This window comes from Phascolarctos cinereus, unplaced genomic scaffold, assembly GCF_003287225.1.
Source record: "Phascolarctos cinereus isolate Bilbo 61053 unplaced genomic scaffold, phaCin_HiC Scaffold_3;HRSCAF=262, whole genome shotgun sequence".
NCBI lineage: Eukaryota > Metazoa > Chordata > Mammalia > Diprotodontia > Phascolarctidae > Phascolarctos > Phascolarctos cinereus.
Window position 1 is genome coordinate 53,539,558 of NW_027555736.1, and position 25,847 is coordinate 53,565,404.

The following is a 25,847-nucleotide window of genomic DNA, read 5'->3' on the forward strand; positions in this document are numbered from 1 at the left end:
GTTCTCTCTATCAGTGAATCATAAGTCCAGTCCCTTTCCCTATGTGCAAGGCATTTTACTAATTGCTAGGAATACACAGACAAAAATGAAATGAGACAAAAATTAAATATCCCTTGCCTTCTAGACCTTACTCTCTTTACTTAGGGGATACAACAAATAAACAGATTAAACAAATGTAAGAAATAGATAGTGCATGTATGTACTATTATGACATAGTGTCAGGCACTATGCTAAGCATTGGGAATATAAATAAAGCACACAAGACTGTCCATACTCTTAAGGAGCTCACATTCTAATGGAAGAAGACAGAATATAAAAGGGTTCTGGATGTGGAAGGAGGGCTGGTTATACAAAGTAATTTCAACAGGGAAGAAGTGCTAATAACTGGGAAGATCATGAAAGGACTTGCATTGCATAAGAGAGGGACCTTGAGCTATGCTTTGAAGTAAGACCATCTTCTAACAAGGAGAGGGGAGAAGGAACCATTTACGAATATGAAACTTCTGATCTAACATGGTCTTCATTACCTAATACTTCTGTGTTATGCCTCTTGCTGAGGGCACTTAGAATCCATTTGAAGCAAGTGGCAAAGGGTAGAATGGGTTACTGTTTTCTTCAGACTCACAACTACCCCCTTGATCTGTGTTCTCAGACATTGCTGGAACACGGTGAGCTGAATCCAGATTGATGAATATAGTTGTACTACACCCTAGGAAAGGGAAACTGTCCTGTTCTTTGGCACTGTGGTGTTTCTCCATGAGCAGCTCTGTTCTACTGGCAAGTAGAATATTCCAAGTCTGGAATATTATCTTATAGTAAGGACAACCAAATCCATGGGGCAATCTCTTTGGTTAGGTCATTGCTGTGACTTTTGTTTTTACCGCATCTTAAAGACACTAGGAAGATGAGAATGAGTTCAGGTATAGCTTTCACTTTCCACAGATACTGTTAAAAAGAATAATATTTGTCCCTTTGTAAACTATAAACTAGTTAAGACATTCACTACTGATACAGAGTACTATGACCAAGCTGTAATTCTGTTTTCCTTATGGATATATTTTTCTTGAAGGAAAGTACCTAGTTCTTATTAATTGCATGTTTTAGATTCCCAGTGCTTTAACTATAACTTTATTTCCTGAAGTGAGAGATGTAATTATTAGGGAAGCAACCAGACTGAGAGTCTGGACAAACATGATTTTCCCCTTTGTTTCTGTGTCTTTGATGTATTCATTCCCTCTATCCCCCTCTGGGCAATTCCCATTATATGATCTCCTCTTTCCCTCTCATCTTTGGTTTCTTGTTATCTACTGACTCCATCCCTCCTGCTACCTAAAAACACATCTCCCATCCTTAAAAAAAATCTTCACTAAATCCTGTCATATTTTCATGCAATTATTATTCTATAATTTTCTTCTCTTTCATAGCCAAACCCTTGGAAGAAGCCATCTACCCGCAGTTTCCCTCCTTTCTCACTTCCCTGCCATTTCTCAGCCTCTTTCAGTCTACCTTCTAACCTTCCCACCCAAATGAAACTTTTCTAAGGCTAATAATTGCTCAATCCAGTGACATTTTCTCACTTATCTCTCTTAGCTTCTTCGCTGATTTTTGCACTGTTGACAACCCTCTCCTCTCAAGTTTTCCTGACAGTATTCTCTGCTAATTCTTCTGCCTGTTTAGCTATTCCTTTTCAACCTCACACTTTCTTCATGGGTGTACAAGGCTCTGTTGTAGATGCTCTTCTCCTTTCTCCATACTCCTTCTCTCAGGGAACAATCACATCAGCTCTCATGTTTTCTGTTATCATCTCTATGCAAATGACACTCATCTGTATTCCTGCTGTCATCTCTTTTCTAATTTCCAGTGCCACATTTCCACCTGCCACCTGGATAGCTCTTCCTGGATGTCTTCTACAGGTCTCAAACTCTGATACTCATCCTTCTTCCTAACTTCTCTACTTCTTTAGAGGGCACCAGTCTCCTTCCCTTTACCTGAGTTCACAAATTTGGAATCATCCTCAACTCTTTCCTCAATCTCCTAATAGTAAGTTGCCAGATTTTGTTGTATTTACCTCCAAAACAACTGACAGAACCATCACCTTAGGTCAGGCAGATCCTCACTATTTCTTGCCTGGACTATTTCAACAGCTTTCTAATTGGTCTCCCCACCTAAAATCTCTGCCTGTTCTAATGGGGCCTCTTCACTGCCACTAGAGTGATTTTTTCTAAAGCACAGGTGTGATCATGTAACCTCTTCATTATTTAAACCCCAGTGGCACCCTGTTATTTTTAGGATCAAATGCACACTTGTCTGGCACTTACAGACATCCTCATCCTGTCCCTATCCCGCCTTCCCAGCCTTAACTTCCCTTTCTTGCTCACCTGACTCTCTTGGTGTTCCTCATACCTGAAACACACCATACTCCATTTGCCATCTATAGGCCTTTGTCGGTGCTGCCCCCATACATGAAAGACCTTCTCTTCTCACCTCTATCTCTTGGAACTGCCTTTTTCTTCAAAACACAACTCAGAACCCAATTTCTCCATTTGGCCTTTCAATGTTATCTAGTTTCTGTTATACATATAAACCTATAGACATGCATTTTGACTCTTCCATTAAAATGTAATGATAGAGATTTTTATCACATTTGTCTTTGTATGCCTGACACATAGTAGGTATTTAACATAAATGTTGATTGATGATTGATTGATTGAAGCAAAATCTGGCAAAATACAACAGGTTAGGGTGAGTTTTCACTCATACATCAAGAAAGCTCAGCCTCTAGGTAGAGTCCCAAAGTTGAGTAGGGCAGGAATGATTTATGGAGGTTCAGATCCGTCAGGAGGGTTGCTATTCCTGATGGGGAGTGATGGGGCTGCCACAGGGCAGCTAGCAAGAAATCCGCACTGGATAAACTCCACAGGGTTGATGAGTTTTCATTTCCTCACCAATCAGAACAGCTCATCCCCAAAGAGGCATCCTAAACTCCTCAGCATTTTTAAAGCTTTTCAGAATATGGTTCAAACCTCTATTGCCAGTCTTCATTTCATGTTGTCTCCTAGATACACACACTAGCCAAACTGATCTATTTGTTATTCTCTATACATGACAGTACATCCCACATCTCCAGGTTTTTCCACAGGTTGTCCTCTATACCTGGAATGTGTTTCCTTCTCACTTCTACTTTTTATAATCCCTAACTCCCTAAAGACTCAAGTCAGCAGTCATCTTCCAAACGAGACTGTTCTGATCTCCACCCAGTTGGCAGTGCGTCTGGCCAAAATATTTTGTATTTTCTTTTTCCATATTTTGTATTTTCTTTTTCCATATTTTGTATTTATGTGTTTATACACTGTTCCCTCTCTCTGTACCCCACCCACAAGAGAATGTATGTTCCTTGATTGAAAGAACGATTTTGGTTTTACATATGTATCTTACTTAGCTCCTAGCCCAGTGCCTTGCATGCTGTAGGTCCTTTATACATGGTTGTTGAATTGCATTGAATTGGCATTTGTTATGTAGAAGAGCACTGTGTTGTAGACTGTTCTGTCTCTGGTTTTCAGGGGCTCGTCTGTGCACTTTCTCTTCCCAGTGTGTTATAGAGGAGCTCTAACTTACACTGGCTAGTTTTGTAGATTATATTAGATGGAAAATTCACCTGCTTTTCTTTGGCTCCTTTTGCAGCAAATGAAGTCAGTGTTTTCCCTGTCCTGGATCAAAACCAGAGTGAAATAGTTGACACCAATGGAGCTGGAGACGCCTTTGTTGGAGGTACAGAATCATTTATTTTACACTTATTTGGAATTTAAATGTTTTCTTTAACCCTCATCTCTATTGCATTCTAAGATTTATGTATTTAATGAATTTCAGTTTCTTCTTTTAAGTAACTTTTAATGTTCTCACCATGCACTCATGTCGTAGTGGATTTTATGAGGTGCTTATTATTGCAGGGAAAATGTGTGGTATGACTTTAAAGATAATTTGCTATTATGCTCTACCCAGGTCATTTTCACGAGATTAATTGTATCTGTCAGAATGTTGCATAAACAGGCTGCATCAAATACAGTATATAGTGTATTCCGATCCCTCCAGGCTTAAATGTTAACACATTGTTGTTCTTTAAAACAGGTTGTGGTGAATATTAAACAGTATGCTAATAAGTGAGGGTGATGTCTTTTGATTATGTCGTTTGGGTAGAACATCTGTTTCCAGCACAATAGTTTGGTGCTTACTCTACCATGAAGGGTTAAACTTTAGACTGATGCAAGCGCGATAAGAACTGGCAATGTTTATAAGGACTTAATTGTTTTTGAAAGAGTGTTTAGGGGGAAAAAAGGAAAGACAGACTATTGGGAGATTGTGGTTTGATGAGTTAGATTAATCTACAATCTGGTTCAAAGGTTCTTGTGATGATTTTAACTTCTTTGTAGTTGAATGCAGTGATATCTGGGAAGCTTCAGATTCCTAAGTAGTAGCCCTGAGGGGTCTATCCCGACCTTTGGTTCTGTCTTGTAGCATCAAAGAGGACCTGGCAAATGCAAAGCAAGAGAGAGATTTGAGCTGCAACCTGCTGGTAGGCCTTTCTAGGGCTAACAGTGTTCAGGCCGTGGCTGGTGACCCCTGCCCAGGGCAGAAGGGAACGACCACCTGCCTATATGCTACCTGTCATCTGCAGGAAGAGCTTGTGGTAGAATTACAGGAATGGGGAATTAAGGAGGATTGCCATCACAGGCACGCCCCACCCCCCTTCATTTTTTAGGACCCTGAGGACATCCGTTTGGGTCTACCCATTTGGGATAATGGCCATAGGCTCCACCTCCTCCTAGCAATGCTAATGTCCTTCTCTTCTCACCCTCCCCTTCTGCTAGACACACCATTGGGTGGGGGTGGGGGGAGGAGTACCTTAGCCATTCACTGCAGTGGTATGCACCATTGAGGACTTTCATGTATCATTTAGAAGTCAGTGTCCCAAATAAACAGAAATTGAGTCTGTCCATTCCAGCAGTCTAGGGACACTGACAGATCTCTCCAGTTTGTGTTGGTATCATGTGTGACACCCCTTTGGTTCCTGAGAGACAGCTAGTGGCCCAGGAGTCAGGAAGACCCAAGTCCACCTCCAGCTTCAGAGACTCGTTAACTGTGTGACCCTGGCCAAACCACTTAACCTCTGTCTACCTCAGTTTCTTCGACAGTAACTTGAGGATAACAGCATCTACATCACAGGATTGTTGTGAGAATCAAATGAAATAGGATTTGTAAAAGCACTTAGTTACAGTGCCTGGTGCACAGTGGGCACTAGATAAATGCTTATTTCCTTCCCTTCTCTTCGGAGAATCAGCTCAGTACCGAGGGAGGCTCGTCCTCTCTCTATCCCCAGACAACCCGAACAAGCCTGGGCCTTCCCAGGGCTAGGAGCCTGCCCTGGGAGATGGAGATAATTCTGTGATCTCCAGTTAAATGTGATTTCCTCATTTCCCAGGTCAGAAGAAAATTCCTTCCTGTTGTCCTGCTGTGCTCTTTCACAGCAGGTCTGCCTTTTCATTTGGAGCCCTCTTTGTCACTGCCATAGTAACAAATGAAAACATTGAGAACATTTGTGACAGGCACTGTCATTGTTCCCTGTGAAATCTCTTCCCTTGTGTCTGCCCAGTAAATGAAACTGAAAAGAAAAATCATAACAAATAACAAGAAAAGGGTCCTAATCAATATGTTCCCACTGGGCTGTCAATATCAGCCTGTGTTAATCTAACAAGATTTAGTTGTACATTGCATGGCAGCAGTTGGGATGGGGACAAGAACTGCAAATTATCTTTCAAAGGGGAGTGAGGATGCCCTGGACAGACTGTGCCCAGTCCCACACTTAGAGCCCAGAGATAAAGGCCAGGGGCTTTGGGGCAGAGGGGCATTCCTAAGATAAAGGCAGCTTCAGTGTAAGCCTCAGAGCAGCTCCAAGCATTTCCCTGGGGTTGATAGTTAAAGCTGGAGTCACTGTCTCAAAATATTCGTACTTTTCAAAATCTTCCGGACCCTTCCACCCTATAAAAATTACTCCAAAAAGCACCTTAGCATTTATAGCATAAATACTGTCCATTTCTTACCCAAGGAAAAGCAGCATTCAGCTCCCTCTTGCTTAAGTGATCAGAACAAAATTTTGGAACGGAGTCTTCAATTTAGAGAATAAGGATGAGCCATCCTTCTCATAGACTGCTGGCCTGGGCCTCAGGGCATCATGAAAACACTGCACACAACACTTACTTATACCTGGACTCAGAGCTGTGCCTCGTGCTTCCTCACTTGGCGTGCAAAGAGGTGGTGCAGAGTCCTGGAACCTAAATGGGTCTTCTGTTGTGATCACCCAAAAGCCAATTCCTTCGTTGTGTTACCATGGAAAAAGCACTCACCTTGAATTCAGAGGATGCAGGTTGAAATTCCACCTCCAGTACTTCTAGATCATTTAGCCAACAAGCATGTATTCAGTACCTACTATGGACCGGGCATCAGCCAGGTCACATAGCTTCTCTGGCCTTTGGTTTCATCTGTGAAAAAAGAAAGGTTGAACTTTGTGGCCTCTGCAGTCCCCTCAAAAATAAACAATGAAAATTTTTAAATGAAAATAATTTTTTAAAATTTAAAAACAAAATTAAAAAATAAATAAAATCCCCTCTATCTTCAGGCTTCGGTCCTTTGATCCTATGAGGAGACTTACAATCTACTCACTTTAGCTGGTGACAAGCTGCCTTTCCCCAGACTTGGTTGCTGTTCAGTCATTTTTTTGGTTGTGTCCAATTCTTCATGGCTCCATTTGGGGTTTTCTTGGCAAAGATACTAGAGCGGTTCACCGTTTCCTTCTCCAGCTCATTTTACAGATAAGGAACTGAGGCAAACAGGGTTAAGTGACTTGCCCAGAGTCACACAGCTAATAAGTGTCTGAGGCTAGATTTGAACTCAGGAAGTCTTCTTGATTTTAGGCCTGGCACTCTATCCACTGGGTCACCTAGTTGCCTAACTATGCCACTTTAGGTGGAAAAAAATCTATATGAGTTTATCCCATTTCTTTCTGAAGAATTTTCTTCCAGAGTAATAAGGTAGATGTCTGTTCTGTTCATGCAGAACTTTACAGAGTGTTACAGGTCGCAGTGGTTGTTGGGAATGTGAAAGCCTGGCTTTCTGAAGCAGCATAGTCATCCCCAAACAAAAGTGACAGAGGGGGAAGGCAGTTCCTTCACACCTGGAAAAGCCACTCAGAGCCTCTTGCTGTGCCCCCAGTGAGATCCCAATAAACCAAAGCTGGACTGGGACACAACTGCATAGGACTGGTTTAATCCTGCTCAGATCTCCACAAGCTTTGGTTGGCCTGGGAATTTAGATAGGGTTAGTGAAAAAAAGGTTCACCTTGGTATCTATGAAGACCAAGTTGGCTGGTGAAGAAACCTAGTACTTTTCAGTGCACCTTGGCGGGTCCAGCATCTTGGAAGGCTTCCATCAGAAGCAACTGGACAGAATTACACCAGGTGAGAGGATCTGCCCGATATTCCAGGGGTCTGGGGATATGAAAGGCACCAGAGGCAGAGCAAAGACAGTTGGGATATGAGAGCCCAAAGAAGAAGGCAAAGATAGATCCAAGTATCCTGTGAAAAACATGACTCAAGAGTATCACAGCTTTGTCACCAAACTGATAAACGTTGATTTTTATCCATTGTGTTTACATATATAATGAGAAGAAATGACCTAAGTGGAATTCCTAAAGTTCACTGGTATGAGTAGGATTATGAGATAAATTAAAATTCATATATTCTCATTTGTAATTCAGATTATCTCTGAATGTTACTTAAGACTTAACTCTAGACCTCTAAGAGTCTTGAGATCTTGTAGCTCCAGTAATAACAGCACATCTTAGTTTAGCTGCTCGTAGAATACTTTTATATTAATTAAACGTATGCTTTATCCATTGTACTCTTTTACTAAATGAACGCAGCCTGGGCAAGTCACTTGAGCTGTGTCTGCCTCAGTTTCCTCATCTGTAAAATGAGGATAATAATAGCACTTACGTCCCAGGGTTGCTGTGAGGATCAAATCAGATAATATTTGTAAAGCACTCTGCAAACCCTGAAGCGCTATTGTTTTAATAGACATACTAGCTAGCTGTTGTTGTTGTTATGGAGTAACCCAAATGCCAGCCAGTATATTCTTCACTTGTAAGACATTCTTGGCCAATAATTACCACATCTAATGCTACTTTTTTCATCATTCCTTGTTCCTAAACATAGTCCAACTTTGCTTTTATTTATGTCATCCTCCATGTATGGGGGGGAACTCTTCTTAATCCATCTCTCTGATCCCCAGCTTCTGATTGATGAACCCTCCCTTTTCTTCAGGTCCCCACTCAATGACCTCAGTGAATAGTGATTCTGAGGGTCACATGAGGTCAACTCTAGGAAGCACTTGGAGCATTATATCTCTTTGTTAACTTGTAGTATTATTAGCTCACATTAATATGTTTTTTTAAGGTATGCAAGCTACTTGCCTCACAGTCACCCTGAGAGATAGGTATTGCAACTGTCTGTTTTCTCATATTGAAAATTTCTGACCAAACATAGTGCAAAACGGTGGGAAACTTTTGAGTCTGGCAGCAGCCTTAACTCAATAAGTCAAGGACTCCATCTGGAGCCTGCCACCTCCCTCCACCCTCATGCACTATCAGCTCCTGCCCTGGGCCCCTTTATTCCTGTCTGAAGAGAGTTCTCCTAGCTGACCCACCTCCGAGCACACACTCCTCTCCAGGCCATCCTCCTGTCCCTCCCTCAGCTGCTCTCCTCTTCCAGATCTGGGAATAGTAATCAGGCAGCCTTTTGGCCTCTCTCACCATCCCTCTGACTTCCCAGATCAAAACATCTCTCCTTGGGCACTCTCCCACATGTATGTGGCTTCTCTTATTAGAATATAAGCTCCTTAAGGCCAGGGACCATCTTGCTTTTTATTTCTGTATTCTCAGTGTTTAACACAGTGCCTGGCACATAGGAAAGGCTTAATAAATAAATGCTTTTTCATTCACGCATTTATGCACACACAACTATATCATTAGCATATATAAGAGGTATAAAATATTACCCCTGAGCTACACAATACCAGCAGAGAAATCTGCTTATCAGCTTTAAGAAGAACAGTCAGAAATTAACAACATGCTCACTAAATTAACACCAGTAAAGACCTATAATTATTAACACTCCAAGGATGTGGGTTGTACCTCTTAAAGCTTAGTAAATAGGAAAGTCATCTCAATTTATTCTTCTTAGGGTTATCCAGCTAATGTTGACACAGGCAAAATTGGGATTAATACATTTTGTTTTCATCTCTAACATATAAATGGCACTGTTAACAACAGCCTGTTAGAAAGTCCAAACAGTGCTCTATTAGACATTCTTTGGTGTCCTTTTCCAGCTGCTTCCAAAAATCCATCATTGCTTTAACATGATAAATTAGGAGCCGCTGCCACACAGTTTTTAGTATTGGGTCAGTTTCTATCATGCTCTCTTAGCCTACTGCTCGAACTGATACATAAACCAAACCAGCACACTTACCATCACCTTGTTCCATCTGCCAACACTTTGTATTAGTACTTATCTCCTTGCACTAACCACATATTGGGTTAGTGGATGGAGCACCTGGCCTGGAATCAGGAAGTTCAAAATCCATCCTTAGACACTTACTGTCTCTGTGACACTAGGCAAGTCATTTAATACTTAGTCGTTTGCCTCAGTTTCCTCATCTGTAAAATGACCTGGAGAAGGAAATGGGAAACCACTCCAGTATCTTTGCCAAGAAAACCTCAAAGAGTCCAGACAATTGGAACAATTGAACAAAAAAAAACCCATATATATATGTGTGTGTGTGTTGTGTGTGTGTGTGTGTGTGTGTGTGTGCATCTTTAATTTATATTAAACAGTCTATCATATTGGTATCTGTAGTTAAAAAAAAAACAAACGGCCAAGCATCAGTACCAGAGTTGTATGTATTCTGCTTTTCTTGGCCATTGGGTTTTCCAAACTGGTTTGACTTTGTTGGTGATCCAAAGAACATGTTAGAAAATAATATTTCACATCAAATGAATAACAGAAGTAGGTTTAAGAGACTGGAAGACAACCTGTCTTGTGCCGCATTTTTTTTTCCTGAAGAGGAATGGGGTGTGTGTGTGTGTTGTGTGTGTGTGTGTGTGTGTGTGTGTGTGTTTCCTATAAGGGGCCAGAAGTCTCATCCCCATAAATGAATGCTCCTTCCATACAACTTTGCAGTGAAAGACCAGTATGAGGTCTTTTTTTTTAAGTTCCATTTATAGATACATCTTGAGCTATGTTTGTGTCACATGTTGGCTTTGAGTTCTTAACCATAAAGGACAGGAAACTCTAAGTCACTGTTCTCACAGCCATAGCCCAGACAACTTGCCCATTGCTGCTTATTTTGCACCAGAATGATCACCGATTTGTGGCCGAGCTGCGGTTTCTGAGGGAACCTTCACTCTGAATTGACTTCCTGCTCCTGTACAGTTTCAACCACTGTACCATCCATTCTGAGACCATTTTGGGCTTAGATTTCTCTGAGCATAAACCTGAAGAGGTATACATACCTTATGGCAGGCATTATCTTTTTTTTTTTAAGTATGCTTCAATCTGTACTCAGGTGCCATTGATTCTTTCTCTGGGGATGGATAGCATTTTTCATAAGTCCTTCAGAGTGGTCTTGGATAATTGTATTGCTGAGAATAGCTAAGTCATTCACAGCTGATCATCTTACAATATTGCTGTTACTTTGTACACAGTACATTCACTTTGCCTCAGCCCATGCAAGTCTCTCCAGGTTTTTCTGAGAGCATCCTGCTCATCATTTCTTACAGTAAAATAGTATTCCATCATGATCACATCCCTCGAACTTGTTCAGCCATTCCCCAATTGATGAGCTTCTTCTCAATTTCTAATTCGTTGTTCCCAGAAAAGAGCTGCTATAAATATTTTTGTACATGTAAGTCCTTTTCCTTTTTGTTTTTTATCTCTTTTGGGATACAGACCTAAGTAGTGGCATTGCTAGGTCAAAAGTAATATCTTTAAGCTGTTAAATTTAAAGTTAATGTTTATTGATTTCTTTTTCACATATCTAAGTCACTGACCCATATTAATGATTAGCCCACAGCTAAACTAACTAAGCTGAAGAGAAAATAAAATTGTAAAAGATCTTATTGGGAGACACAGAGAAAAGATGGAAAAACACAGAGGTGAGAGGAACAGACATCAGAACTTTTTTCAGGGAACTTCTCTATATCCAAATAGTCTAGCCCAGGGGTTCTTAATATTTTGTGTGCTATGGACCCCTTGGGTAGTATCTGGTGAAGCCTAGGGACCTCTTCTCAATCGTGTTTGTTTTTTTTAATGCATAAAACAAAATACATTGAATTACAAAGGGAACCAAGTAATTTTGAAATCAATTCATAGACTCCAGTCTAAGAACCCCTGGTCTAATCAATAAACCAGTCAACAAGCATTCCTTAAGTGCCAGCTTTGTACCAGGCCTGTGTGGTGTCCTGGAGACCCAGAAACAAAAGTGAAACAATCTCTGCTTACCAAGAGCTTATTTCTCTTGAAGGAGGCAACACACGTATTGTAAACACATCCAGCATAAACACAAGTTAACTGAGGGAGTGAGGACACTGGCAATTGCAGGGAACAAGAAAGGCTTCATGTAGGGTGGTGATGCTTGAGCTAGGACTTGATTCTATTTTCTTCCTCAATCCAGTCCTCTCCCAAAAGAGGGACATCTGGGGCTGTTTGAGGGTAGATATTCCCACCTAGTTTACTTTGTGAACTACTGACATGAATGTTGGTCACCAACATTGGAGTTGACTCAACCTCAGGTGTCATAGGGCCGTTTGCTTTTAAAAGAAAGTTAAAACCTAAATTTGGGGAGAAACCATCAAATTTCCATTTTTGTAAGATGGGATCAATGCTCTGAAATGTCCACATGTTAAACATCCAGTGACATCCTCAGGTTTGATCGTGGGAATAAGGAGTTTCCAAAAATTAGGCACATGCAATGTAAGTGGCAAAGATTTTGATTCATTTATAAAAAAGAAAAAAGACGTGACAGAATTGCCACTGACTGAATCCAAACAAACTTGAACTGTGATGTACATGAGAATGATCCCAGACTCCAAAATGCTTGACCTGCAGAAGCCTTGATGAGGACTTGATCACTGTCCCCAGATACTGAAGGGGCTGTTATGCAGAAGAGGGACCTCACTGATTGGGCTTGGCTCCAGAGGGCAGAGCTGGGATTCACGAGGACAAGTGGGAGGGAGGCTGACTTTGGCCCTCCTGGCTGTGCATGCCACCTCTTAGCTTCCCTGAAGACTCAGCTCATAGATCATCTTCTACCAGAGGCCTTTCCTAGCTTTCCCGTCCCCTCCCCCAGCTACTAATGTCTTCCCCTTTCGGATTACTTTCCATCTAGCCTCCCTGCATATTGTATGTCCCTAGTTACACACTGTCTCCTCCATTAGAACGTAGGCTCCTCAGTGGCAGAGGCTGGTTGGTCTTTCTTTGTATCCCCCGTGATTAACACAGTGACTGGCATATAGGAAGGGCTTAATGTGTACATGCTGACCTGCTCCACAGGGCTCCCTCCAGAGGAGGTGAATGCTCCCTGTCCATCTCTGGAGGAGTTCAGTCAGGGGCAGCAGGCCCGTTGAGTAGGGATATTGCCTTAGGGATTCATAACATTAAGGAAAACGAGGCTCCGAAATAGCAGTTAAAAACCCACGTGATTGGCACGAAGTGATTGCTTTGTAAGTGTCATTTACATGAGTGATGGGAACTCAAGTCTCATTCTTACAGGTTATGCACCCATTTGAAACAAGAAACGTTTTTAAATCCAGTAAAACAATAGGCTCACCAAAGCTTTCATTCATGATCTCACTGTTTTGTCATTCCTTGGAAGGAAAAATATTGACATTTACCCGGCTGCTTGCTCCAGCTTTCTGATCTCCTGCAGTTTATTTTTATAACAACCTTATCGATGGGCCTCTTACCCAGCTCTCTAGGTTTAACTGAGTTGAGTCGATTTGTTACCACAGCTTCAAGTAGCTGTTACAGAACAAGCAAGACATCCTAATAAAGCTGTAAACGTGTTTACTCAAACACAGTATTGATTTTACTTGGAGAGGGAGAGGCAGGCGCTTAGCACGGTGTCAGGGTGGATGAATTTAACTGCAGTTTTTCATTGTCATCTGTCATGGTTGTGAAACACTAAGTAAAGCCACCGGAGGATAATTAGAAGTGCCAGAAATTTAGCCCCTAAAATCAGTTAACCACTTGAGACTTTTGTAGCTTAATTAGTTTTTATTAAAACTTTCCTGTAGTAATATAGTCAGGCGCTTTTAACTGTGCTTTCAACTAGAGCAAGATTTCAAGGTTGTGACTTGTTAGGTATATGAATTTAATGACTGTGGGTTTTTTCAGACTTTTTTTCTTTCTCTGGTAATTAGGCTAGCACTAGAGCATAATTAGAACTAAGACTAATTTAAAGAGACAGCTATCAACGCATGTTCCCATTGTAGAAATGTGTCACTTTTCTGAAAGGTACATTTTAAGGAGGTACTGAAACTATTACAGGACAGGCATCAGTGGATTTGGAGTCTCAGGACCTGAGTTTTGAATCCTGACCCTGCCACCTAATACCTGGGTGACCTCGGACAAAATCACCTAACCTCTCAATTTCCTCTTCTGTCAATTTAGAAGAGTTGCATGAGATGACCTCGGAACATCCTTCCCGGCTCGAAATAGATAATCTTGTTATCCTGTTTATTGTACAATATTTGTGTGTATGTCTTTGAAAGCAGAAAAATGTGTTGAGTCAGAATTTTTGTAGTACAAAGTTAGCCAGTCATTTGAAACTTAAATTCTTTTAAACACTGCCCTTTTAAAAGGTCTAAAAGTTACCAAGCTGGATCCTGTTTAGCCACCTGGCTCCTTCAGGCCAGGGGTATTCATTTCCACTTAAACTGTTGGCTCTACTTGTCCACCGGTCTGTAAAATGGGCCTGCATTAAGGCAGTAGTCTTTACAGAGTGTGAGGGGTGGGGGACAACTTCTGACTTCTTTTCCTTCTCTAGAAATTCATTCAAGTACTGCATCTTATGGGATAAGTTCTATATATTTTACTCTGGAAACTATTGGAAAAGTACAACAATATTTTTAGATGCCAACCTCCAGCCTCTACACAATGAGCACAAAAATGTGAATCCCTTTACCAAAAAAGTTTAAATGAGATTCCTTGTCTCATCTCCAAAATTGTCAGCAAATGCTTTAAAATGTCTCCCAGACCTTCTCTGACTCCTGTCCAAACAGACCTCAGTGAGTAACTTAGCAGTATAATGATAGTTTCTAACCACTTGGGATATCAGACCCTGGCTGTAAAGAAAGTCATCAAAAATGCAAATGTCCGTAGCTTTTGAAATTCCACATCAGGCTTTTGGTTGTTTTTTTGTTGTTGGTTGGTTTGGTACAGGAGTGGGGAACCTGGGGCCTCGAGGCCACCTGTGGCCCTCTAGGTCCTCAAGTGACGCCTTGTGACTGAATCCAGACTTCACAAAACAAAGGGGTGGTTTGGATTCAGTCAAAGGCCTGCAGGCCGCAGGTTCCCCGCCCCTGTGTTTGGACCTTTTCTTTAAGCCCCTACAAATTCTAGCAGGTTCAGTCTTTAAGTCATGAATCTTTGAATTACTCAGCTAGTTGCAGGTTTAAGAGTGTGGGTTGCCAGGGAGGGCCCCATGAGCAATTTCCTCTAATTTTTCTGAAGGTGGAGGAGGAAATCAGCATGACACGGTTGTTGATGGGTTCTTCTGCTATAAGTGAAGTGCACAGAAGAAGTCAGGTTTCTCACAATGGAAAAAGTGACATTATGTGGAATTTTTGATGACAATACAACATTTTATTTAAAAAGTGTATCATACAATTCAGAAGCCCCACCATGCATTACTTAAATGACTTGGTTCCATTCAGTATCACTGAAAGTCACAGCTACCTGAATAAGGAGTGCTGAGACAGAGGAGAAAGAGGCAGTAGGAGGGTAAATCCAGACATCTGTTTAATTCCAAATTAACTTGTTATCTGAGTTTGATATAAGCTTATTTGTCTACATGGCTAAGCCAATAGCCAGGCAAACTGGTTCACAGCCAGCATTCTCACTACAAATCTCTATGACCAGAGGGTAGATCGAGATAGGACAGTGGTGGTGGGAAGTAGTCAGTCAATCTGTGAAGAAGGAGGAGGAGCATCTGTGTTGAGGAACAGCAAGGAGGCCAGTGTTACTGGATCATAGCATACCGGGGGGGGGGGGGGAGTAAAACTTAAGACCAGAGAGGTAGGAAAGGGCTAGGTTATGAAGAGCTTTAAAAGAGAGGATTTTCTGTTTGATCCTGGATATGCCAGGGAGCCACTGGAGTTGACTGAATACAGGAAGTCAGACCTGCTTTTTAGGTAGACCAATTTGATAGCTGAGTGGAAGATAGAATAGAGAATGGAGCGGAGAGACACTTGAGGCAGGGAGACCCATCAGCAGGCTAGTGTAAGAGTCCAGGAAGGAGGTGATGAGGGCCAGGGTGGTTTCAGTGTCAGAGGAGAAAAGGGAGCACATACAAGAAATGTTATGGAGGTAGAAATGACAGAATCTGACAACTAATTGGTTATGTATAGAGGAGGATTTGAGAGAGAGAGTGAGGCATGGAGGACAACACCTAATTTGTGAGCCTAGGTGACTGGGAAGATAGGGGTACCCTCAGCAGTTAATTTTTAAAAAAAAGCCAACAACAACAATGGGACACCTTTCCCATTTAACCTTGTTGGAAATCTAAAGCGTATTAGTCCACTTTACCTCCTCAGTAAGAATAACAGACTATGGATGGTTGGATTTTTATAGCTCAGAATCGTGTCATACCTCATTCTCATCATTCTGAAGATCAGCTCTTCTTATTTCCATGTGGAGGGCATAATTAGGGGCACTCCTCTAAAGACTTCAGGGTCTGGTGGTTCTCCAACTTAGAGACGACTCCCATCACCGCACCACTCTAGTGGGGAAGGGAATCCAGCCAAAAGTGGTACCTGTCCCCTCACTCTGATCGTTCTCTCTCCTCCCTTTTCTCCATTGATCTCAGTGCTTTTATTCTTCCAGTCCACCTTCCCAGTCCTCAGTCCCTTCCTTCTGAGAATACCTTCCATCTACTCTGTATCTTGCATGTACATAATTATTGGATTAACGTCTCCTTCATTAGAATGTGAGTTCCTAGAGTGTAGGGACCAGTGTTTTTGTCCAGGCTGAGCATTCAGCCTAGCATTCAGAAAGACCCTGGCATATAATAATCTCTTAATAAATTTTTGTTAAATGACTGATTCAGAAAAAAGTTTGGGAACTCCTGGTATAGAAAACTTGAAGTGAATGTAGACAACCTCAGGATATAACTTAGAAATAAGTTGGGTTGTTTTTTGTTTTTAACTGAAGTCCTTTTATAATACTGCATTCTCATCAGCTGTCTCTATATAACAAAAGAAAATTCTATGAAGAATTCGAAGTAGTTGAAGCTTTTGATTAGTGAGTTTTGTTGTACTTTTAAGCTTCAACCCCTGTCTACAGAAGTTAATGAAATTATAGACAACTTGTGCTATATGTCAGCCCTGGTAGGAGAAGTCGGCCCAGATGGTTTAGAGCAAAGAGGTCAAACTCATAAGCCTGCACCACTGCCTTGCCCAAACCAGATTAGAAAAGTTATTGGGAAATACTTAACCACATAAATAAAATTATGATATAATATAGATAATGTTAATTTGTGGTTTGCTCAGGTAATATGAAGCCAGCAAAGATCAGGGTTTTTTGAGTTTGACATCACTGTTTTAGAGGGCAAAGTGAAAGTAGCTAATTTTTAAAAGGAAACAATCCATCCCATAAAAAAGGAATAAATCGAGAAATGATTAAGATTCAATAAAGAACTGAGATAGTAAAGTGATGACCTGAAAATGGACAAGAACAACTCTTACCTGCCCTCAAGATTTTATTTTCTTCAATTGAAAAATAGGTAATATGGTTATTATTAATTAGGATGTGAGTTTTGTTTTAATTAACATAATAATTCCTCTGAGGACAATTATAATCACATGATACCTTATATTCTTGTTCTCTTACCGTAGTGACAATTTAACTGCACATCTTATTGGGAGATAAAGTTTTATATTATTAATGCATAATGAATTCCTCTTCCAATACCTCATCCTAAAGTGGAGATGACCCAGGGTTCAAGGAGGCAGTATCAGTGGAGCACAAGTAGGGCTGGGAAGAGCCTTGGCCATGAAGCCCAAAAGCTGGCTCTGTTACTACCTAAAGTGCCCAGAGATAGGCAAGCCACTTATTCCTCTAGAAATTCATTTCTTTCTGTGCAGTATGACCAGATGACCTTTGAGGTTCCTTTCAACTCTAAAGTGATGATGCATCAATCCTTTTAGCAGTAAATCCTATGCTTCTGAGCATACCAGATCCAACTGTCCTGGAAAGACCTTCCCAACAGGCCCTGGCCAGGGTTAGGCTGTGTGTCAGACCCCAAGGACCAGCTTGGAAAAGTTATTCATTCGAAAGTTGGCCATCATGGGATCATTCACTCAGTAAACGTTTATGAAGCACTTACAGTGTGCCTGGCTCTGGGCTAAGTGTTAGGGATTCAAAGAGAGGCAAGAGACATTCTCTGCTTTCAAGGAGCTTTGGCCCCAACAATTCATAAAGTCCCTTGACTGAGGGATGGAGCAGTAATTATCTCGTAGAGGGCATACCCATGCAATTAAAATCATGGCTCTTTTGTGGTATTAAAAACAGGCACCTTTTAGAGATAATAGGGGAGAATCTTATATGGTTATGGGAATTAGGGATGCAAAAAAAATGATTATATTCAGCCCCCAGAGTCTGAATGAGAAAAACCATTAATAAACCAAAAAGATGTAAAATAGATCACTTATCATTTTGAGGAAAATAAATATAAGGAATAAAATCAAAGACAGAAAGAAAGGTCCGATGTGCTCCAGTACTTTTGTGGTAGCAGTGAACTTGAAACAAGGTAGTTTCCCATCAGTGTAGTGAAACAAATGGTGGCCCATAAATGAGATGGGTCGTTAGCATGCTGTAAGAAACGGTGCATATGAAGACTGCAGGGGGATGGGAAGACTTGGATGAACTGATGCAAAGTGAATTAAGCAGAATCTGTAAAACAGTATACACAATGACTTCTACAATGTCAGTGTAAATTAAGAGCAACAAAAATCAGAGGTGAACTTGGTCAAACTTGGGCCCAGAGAACGACTGTAGAATGCATCGCCCTCCGGTCTTTGCGCAGCCCGTGCTGTTAGGCTTGATTGCTGTGTTAGTTTTTTTCTAAAATGCTTCTTTTCTCTTTTTTATTCTTTGTTTTAAGAGATGCCGGGGGCAGGCGTCGGGAAATGAAAATTATATAAAAGCCAAAGGTATCAATAAAAATGTTTCAAAGCAAAGAAGGGGAAAGGTGACATCTCATTTCTCGGCCTCCTCACTTATCGCCTGCCTGTGATTCCCTTCTGTATATACTTCCATGACCAGTCACTTCACTTCTTTGTACTCGGAAGAATCTGCATCATCATCAGACAGTGGCCCCTCTATCTAGTCACGGTTCACATATAGAGAGAGTTTTTACCAAATTCTGACACCTGAGATTGCTCAGTAAGTACTGAGCAAAGCATTTGGATTTCTGCATCTGTCTCTAAGACAGCAGACTGATTTATGAAGTACTTAGCTAGCATCTGAGAATTTCATTTGGAGCTGCAACCTCGGACACGAGCACAACGTAAAAAAAGAGGTAGAAGCTCAGAAAGAACTATCAGGGCTGATCTTTCTTCCCTAGTGACTCCAAGTTATTGTTATCCAGCCCTTCAGAGTTCTTTGTGCCCAAGACCCCAGGCAGCTGAGCCCAGCCCGGCAAGCAATACAGGGGACTTCACCAAACCAGTCAGCCAAAAGCCAAAAGTTATATCTGGCTTGTTCTCTTTTTATCTATTACCCTTAATTAAACTTCTTCTGCCTGAGACCAGAGAACAGAAGTAGGACCCATGAGTCCTGACCGTCCCTGCTTCTCTGTAACTTGTAGCCGCTGTTCTGCTCACTCTTGTGGTGAGCCAGAATGAGTCTGATCCCACTTCTGCGTGAAGTGAATGGTCATGCTCTGCAAACCACCTGTTACACTTTGCAGTAATAGTGGGTGACATTCAAGGCCTGTCTCCACCGCTTCCAGGCTGTGCCTTGACTGGAGCAGCCCTTCATCGTTCTAATTTGCTGCTTCTAATCTGCCATGGGCTTGAAAAACAGATGATCCAGCTGGACAGAAGGGTGGGTTAAATGAGCCCTAAAGCCCTAAATAAGCCCTAAGTTCCAGCCCAAAGCGTTCTTCTATGAATAAAGTACACAAATTCTTGTCCATGGACCTCTGGTTTTCAGCCCACTTGGAGACTTTTGGTTTGGTACGAGTCCTTGGATTGCAAAGTGAGCGCACCCTATACTTTGCTGTCCCTCTGCCTTTTCCTATACTTTGAACTCCTTCTTTCTGCCATCTCCACCTGTTGAAATCTCCACCATTTTCAAACACCTAATTCAGTTCAACAGATATTTATTGCCCAGCTCAAATGCCAAACCCACGAAGTCAGAAAGTAGCCTTCCTTCTTCTCATCTCACGTAGCTCAGCTCTCTATGCCTCCCTTGTCTGTTCCTCTGTCATCCTGTCATTTTTCTGTCTTTTCTTGCTTGGTTAAAAATTCCTTAAGGACTTGGTGGCCTCTGTATGCCTCCCAAGCACCTAGCAGAGTTATTGTGCACATAGCAGCAATGTTGATGCTATTGTCCAAGCACACCTTGCCTTTCCTTTTAACAAGAGGAAAACTACTCTATTTACCAGGTTGCAGGAGCTCTCAGGTACAATCACAGCTCTGTTATACTGTGTTACTGCTTTCAGGAATTGTACCTGGAGCTTTGTGAGCTTTACCCTTCATAGCAGTAGCTTTGCTGTCTTGCTCTCACATGAGCTACTACGTCAACTCCTGGGTCACGTTTTCTGTCATCAGGTTCTTGGTTGAGGCTGTATATATTTATGTGGATCTTGGGCATTTTCTCTTGAGTTGCCTTTGATTGGCAATTACCAACTTCTTACCAAGGCCCAGCTGCTCACAGGGGTACCCTACCTAGTAGATCCTCTTTTTTCCTCCTCTTTGTCCCCAGTCATCAGATTTTGGAAGCCTCTACTGATCTCACAGCTCTGCTGCTGTTTCTGTTTCCATTGATCCTCTAGCAAGGCATTATAAAAACCAGACTTCCAGAGTGAACAGACCTGAGCCAGAGCAACTGTGTACACCATTATCACTGTTACATCAATGACAGGCAGTATGTCATTGTGGCCTGGGAGCCAGTCTCAGAGTCTGAAGACCTGCAGTCTACTCTTGCTTCTGACTTGTACTGGCTGTGTGACAGTGAGGCAACTCCATGCCCCCAGAAACTCTCAAAGACTGGAAGTTATAAAACACTGACACGTCTGAATCGATGCAGAGTTTTCTCCTTGTCTGTGAGTGTCCATCACTGCCAAAGTCAGCATCCGAGGATTCTGACTTCTAGAAAGCAGCTGAATATACAGAGCACATCATTTCCCACACCAGCTCTTCCCTTGAAGGATAGGGAGATGATGTGTGTCTTTATTCCTCACAAAGGTCTTTCATGAATTTCAGTTTTCCTCGTTTTTTCAATCACAGGCCACGTCCAAGGGAAGGAACAAAAAAAGATATCAGAAAACCTGTTAATATCCCTGTTGCCATTTCAAACTGAGCAGAATAGAACAGGCAGGTACAGAGGCCGTATAGTTGTAACTCTCCAAGTTTGTAGAAGGCTGTGTGTTGACCTCTGGAATTTAACCTAGATATTCCATGGCAAGCTCCCCTTATTATACCTTTTGAGGAAGTGATTTCAACGTCTAGGAAAGTTTCCACAAAATAAATGTCAATATGTAGAGCCTGTTAGTGTTATTCTTCAGTTGAAGGTGATGATTAATTTTGTCTGATGTGGAATGCTCCCCAAGTCTGACAGGGCCAAGCCTGGGTGGTCAGGGTAGTAGGAAAGGAGATGCTGTAAGTCTCCCAGGGAGCGTTCCACAGGTCACTGGCCTACTGCTTTGCCATTAACCTTTACCTCCTGGGCCGCGCAGGGCCCAGGAAGAGGCAGAGAGTCAGGCTGCAGACCAGGCTGTCATTCGTCATCTGCTCTTGGTCAGCCTCTCTCTGTCAGATGACAGCAGCAAGCAGCTCACATTTCCCAGATTCCTCAGTTCTTGACCCCTGTTGTTCATGACTGCAACACTTCTCTCCACCTTTTCACATCTCCCTCGAGTGTGGGGCCAGCCTGTGGTTCCTGGCTTTAGAACCTCAGCATCTCAATCTTGCTGACACCAGAAGTAAGAGAGGACTGAAAGCCTTCCACATTGTCTCTTCTCTCTCTCAGAAAACAACATTAATATAATCTGTAGGAATGGGGATAAGTAGTCCATCTTAAAGATCCCTAATGAAACAACACTGAGGAATAGAGAGGAATAGATTGGCACTTTTTCTCCTACTTCTAATCCCCCATAATTGGGTCTGGGGACTTTCACTGGCTTGATGACAGCCTATCCTATTCAAGACTGTAAGCAACACAACATTTAGCATAATTCAGTTCATTAGATGAATATTTAAAGGAAAGCATAGAATACATAGACTTAGCTTTTAAGGACATCATCCCAGGAGGGTACATCATTGGCCACAAAAGCACCTTTTGTACAAAATAGGAAGTAAGAGCCTAATGGACCCCTAGTCTGACCCAGTGTAGTAGTATTTCTGATGTTCTTACATAACACTTAACACATTCCCTTTAATTTGTGCTCTAGGTTTTCTGTCCCAGCTGGTTGCTGACCAGCCCTTGACCGAATGCATCCGTGCGGGCCACTACGCTGCCAGCGTCATCATTAAGCGCTCTGGCTGTACCTTTCCAGAGAAGCCAGACTTCCATTGATGAGCAAAAGGAAGAGCCCAGGTGAAAAGACAGTGCCCAGATTGGTTCCTGCTCATCTCCCGCAGCCTGGTTTCCATACTCATATTGTTAGAGAAGAACCTTTTCCTACTACAGTGATACATACTTAATTTAGGGGGTACGATGCTTAAGTAGAAGCTTTATTCTCTCATCAACTTGAAAAAGTGGTATTATTTACATAATTTGGTAGTCTCATTCAAATGTCAGTTACTTAAACAGTGTTACAACATTTCATCTTGCTCATTTTCAGTTACTTTGTAAATTCATATATGTCTAGGAAACTGGCTAATTTTTTAAATTTCTGTTTTGAACACAGTTTCATAATTTCACAGATATAAAATGTATCAGTCCTAACATCAGTTTAAGCTTTTTATATGCATATATTTAATTTAGGAGCATATATATGTGTATATATATGCAAAACATATATATATTAAAATTAAGGTACAGAAATATTTATGCTAAGCGTCTTACCAAGATATGCCAAATAGTCTCTTCAACGCACACTTCAAATATATAATGAACTTTGGGTAATGTAACGATTTGCCAAATTTTAGATTATATTAAAATATTCAAATCATAACCTGACACTTCCTGATGGTACTATGTAATTTGATACTGATAAAATAAACCTTGTCAAATATGAATTATGTTTCTCTTTCCTTGCCTTGCTGTCAACAACTAAGGGGGGAAGGGGTCATTTCATACTGGGGACTGCATTTGGGCCCCAGAGAAAAGGAAAAGGAAAAGGATGGGCCCAGTTCTACATTTGGTTCCTGAGCTTTGTATGCACAAAGAGGCATTATCACATCTTTAGGAATATGGTTTAAAGATCAAAGTTTCTAAAAAGGCCACTCTCTAACCACAAAAGAAAGGTACTAAGATGAGGTATGGTTAGAAAGAATGAAATCCAGATTTATCTATATCTCATTGTTGATTCGTATTAAGTAAAGTGTCCACTGATCTTTTTCAGACAACTTCAATTTAAACTCAGCAGCAAAAATTTATTAAACACCAACATTTTGCATGGTACTGTGCAGGGCACTGAGGATAGAAAGGTAAACAAAAAAATTTATAAGTCCAAAGACAGATGTGCTATGAAAATTGGAGGAGAAAACAGCCAGAGTATATCGAGGAAGGCTTCATGGCAAAGGTAACCTAGGGCTGAGGATTTGCAAAAGGTGGAAATGGAAGAATGAGAAAAGAGTAAGAGATCCAAGATGGAGGACTGTGGCCTGTTGAACTGGCTGACACTTATTATGATCACAAAACAAAGAATTTCAGAGGTGGTATTAGCGAAGACAAGTATATCTAGTACAACTCATACCCCAGAAAGAATCTCCACTATGACTAACCCAACAGACGTGGTCATGAAGACCTGTTCATTCAGTATGAGTTTGACCAATTCACCAGGCCATTGTCCTTAAGTGGCACCTTTTACATGAAGCTTTCCCTCATCCCTCTGGACCCTAGTACCTCCCCACAACCCAAATTACCTTGCTGCTGTTTTTTTTATATATTTTGTATATAAATGTACATGTTATAGTTTCACACAACACATACATGTGCACAGCCACATTGATCTCTTCAAACATTCTCATTATTCTTCCTTATCAAAACGATTTCTTTTTTGTGTCTTAAGAAGTTCACTTTTGAGAACTTCCTGTCCTTTTGGGGCTGACTTCCTCTGTGGAAGGTTAGTCCATAGGATCCTACTTATCCTTCCTCTGAACCCTAAACCCTTGAAAATCTTTTCCAAAATGTAGAATGCATATAAGATTATTCTTGGCTTTTCTCTTGTCTACCAACATCTGTGGCACAGGGGTTCTGAACCTTTGCTCTGCCCTGGACCCCTTGGGCTCAATATGGCGAAGCCCATAGGCCCCCTCCTCAGAATAGTGTTGGGTTTTTTTGTTGGTTTTTTTTTTCCAATTCCACAAGCATTTATTAAGTGTCTACTGTGTGCCAGGCACTGAGGATACAAAGATAAAAACACAAAACAGTCCCTGCGCTCTGGGAGCTTATGTCCTACCAGGTATTTATTGAGTCCTATTGTGTGCCCTGCCCTATGCAAGTCACTATGTGGGATCTGAAGAAATATACTGCAGTCTTCCTTTAGGGAGTTTACACTTTAATGGGAAGACAATATGCACCAATGGTCACAGAATCTAATGGATTCATTTTCCCAATTATCACCAAGAGTCCTCCAAACCCTTTCATTTCTCCTCAAACCTTGGATGACAGCTGAAAACCTTGCCTCATAATTCCTTCACTAAAAAAAATTGAACCAATTCACCAAGAGCTCTCCCTTCTACCTCCTCATCCCCCATCATTTTCATATCTTCCCCCACTTTCTCCTCATCCACCCCTTTCTCACATAAAAAGGTAGCCCTTCTCCTTGCCAAGGCCAACAGCTCCACACATGTGTACCTTTGATCTTATTCTATCCCCTCTAATCATCAGGAGGTTGGCCCCTTTATCATCTTTATTCTCTCACTAATCTTTCATTTCTCTCTGTCTACTGGCCGCTTCCCTGATGTCTAGAAACACACTCATCCTTTAAAAAAACAAGAAGCCTGCTCACCTGATCCACCTCGTTGCACCAGCCCTTGTCCTTTGTCTTTCCTCCCTTTCGTAGCTAAACTGGAGAAAGCCATGTATTGGTGCTTCCACTTCCTTTCCTCTCATTCTCTTCTTAACTTTCTGAAGTCTGGCTTCCACTCTCATCATTCAGCTGAAATGACTGTCTCCAAAATTACCTGTGATTCTGCCTAATCTAATGGCCTTTTCTCGAACCTCACCCTTCCTGACCTCTGTGCAACCTTTGACTCTTGACCATCCCCTTCTCCTAAATACTCTCTTCTCTCAAGGTTTTCCTAATGCTTCTCTCTCCTTAGTCCCCTCCTACCCATGTAACCACTCCTTCATCTTCCCAGGACACACCCACTAGCCACGAGTGTTACCAATGGGTCTATCCTGGACTTTCTCCCAGTATACTCTCTCACTTGGTAATCTCATCAAGTCCTAAGGATACAAATCATTTATATGCAAGTGATTCTCAGATCTGTTTATCCGGCCATAACGTCTCTCCTGACCTTCAGTCTTGCATTTCTCACTGCCTTTTGGGCAGATCTTTAACTCAGTGTGTCCAAAACTGAACTTATTATCTTTCTCCAAAAATTGTCCCCTCTTCTGAACTTCCCAGTTCTGTCCACGACACCACCATCCTCCCCAGTCTCCCAGGCTTGCAGCCTTGGAGGCTCATATTCACTCCCATATCCAGTCTATTGCCAAGTTCTGACAATTCCATCTTCTCAGCATCTCATACATACCCTTCTCTCACCACCATCCCAGTGCAGATCTTCATTATCTCACACCTGGACTACTGCAATAGCCCAAACAGGTTTTCTTGCTTCTCCCCACTCTTCATCTTCCACTGAGTTGCTAAAGTGATCTGCCTAAAGCATAGGCCTAGTCCCTATCCCACCCCACTTACTAAACTTCAGTGGCTCCCTGTTACCTCCAGGGTCAAATATAGAACCCTCTGGTGGACTTTAAAGCCCATCTCCTGGCCTCTTCCTACTTTTCCAGTCTTATACTTTATTCCTCTCCTCCAGGTAACTCTATGATCCAGTAACACTGGCCTCCTCACACATGCCATTCCAAGGGTTTTCTCTGACCAACCCCATGCCTGGAATGCACTTC

At 41.7% G+C, this 25,847-nt stretch overlaps 1 protein-coding gene and 1 long non-coding RNA gene across 3 annotated transcripts in view; one reads left to right on the forward strand and one right to left on the reverse strand.

Moving 5' to 3' along the window:
- The window catches only part of ADK (adenosine kinase), a 616,356-nt gene extending 593,567 nt beyond the window's left edge, over positions 1 to 22,789 (forward strand). For both annotated transcript variants that reach the window (XM_021006126.2, XM_021006124.2), the window contains 2 exons: positions 3,682 to 3,768; positions 22,000 to 22,789. In XM_021006126.2, coding sequence (XP_020861785.1) covers positions 3,682 to 3,768; positions 22,000 to 22,124 — 212 coding nt within the window. In that variant the 3' untranslated portion in view covers positions 22,125 to 22,789. The remainder of the gene's footprint in view (positions 1 to 3,681; positions 3,769 to 21,999) is intronic.
- LOC110221467 (uncharacterized) overlaps positions 3,759 to 25,847 on the reverse strand; it is a 78,180-nt gene continuing 56,091 nt past the window's right edge. The window contains exons 2-3 of the long non-coding RNA XR_013485190.1: positions 6,399 to 6,533; positions 3,759 to 4,525 (exon numbers count right to left, since the gene is read on the reverse strand). This is a non-coding gene — a long non-coding RNA (uncharacterized LOC110221467). The remainder of the gene's footprint in view (positions 4,526 to 6,398; positions 6,534 to 25,847) is intronic.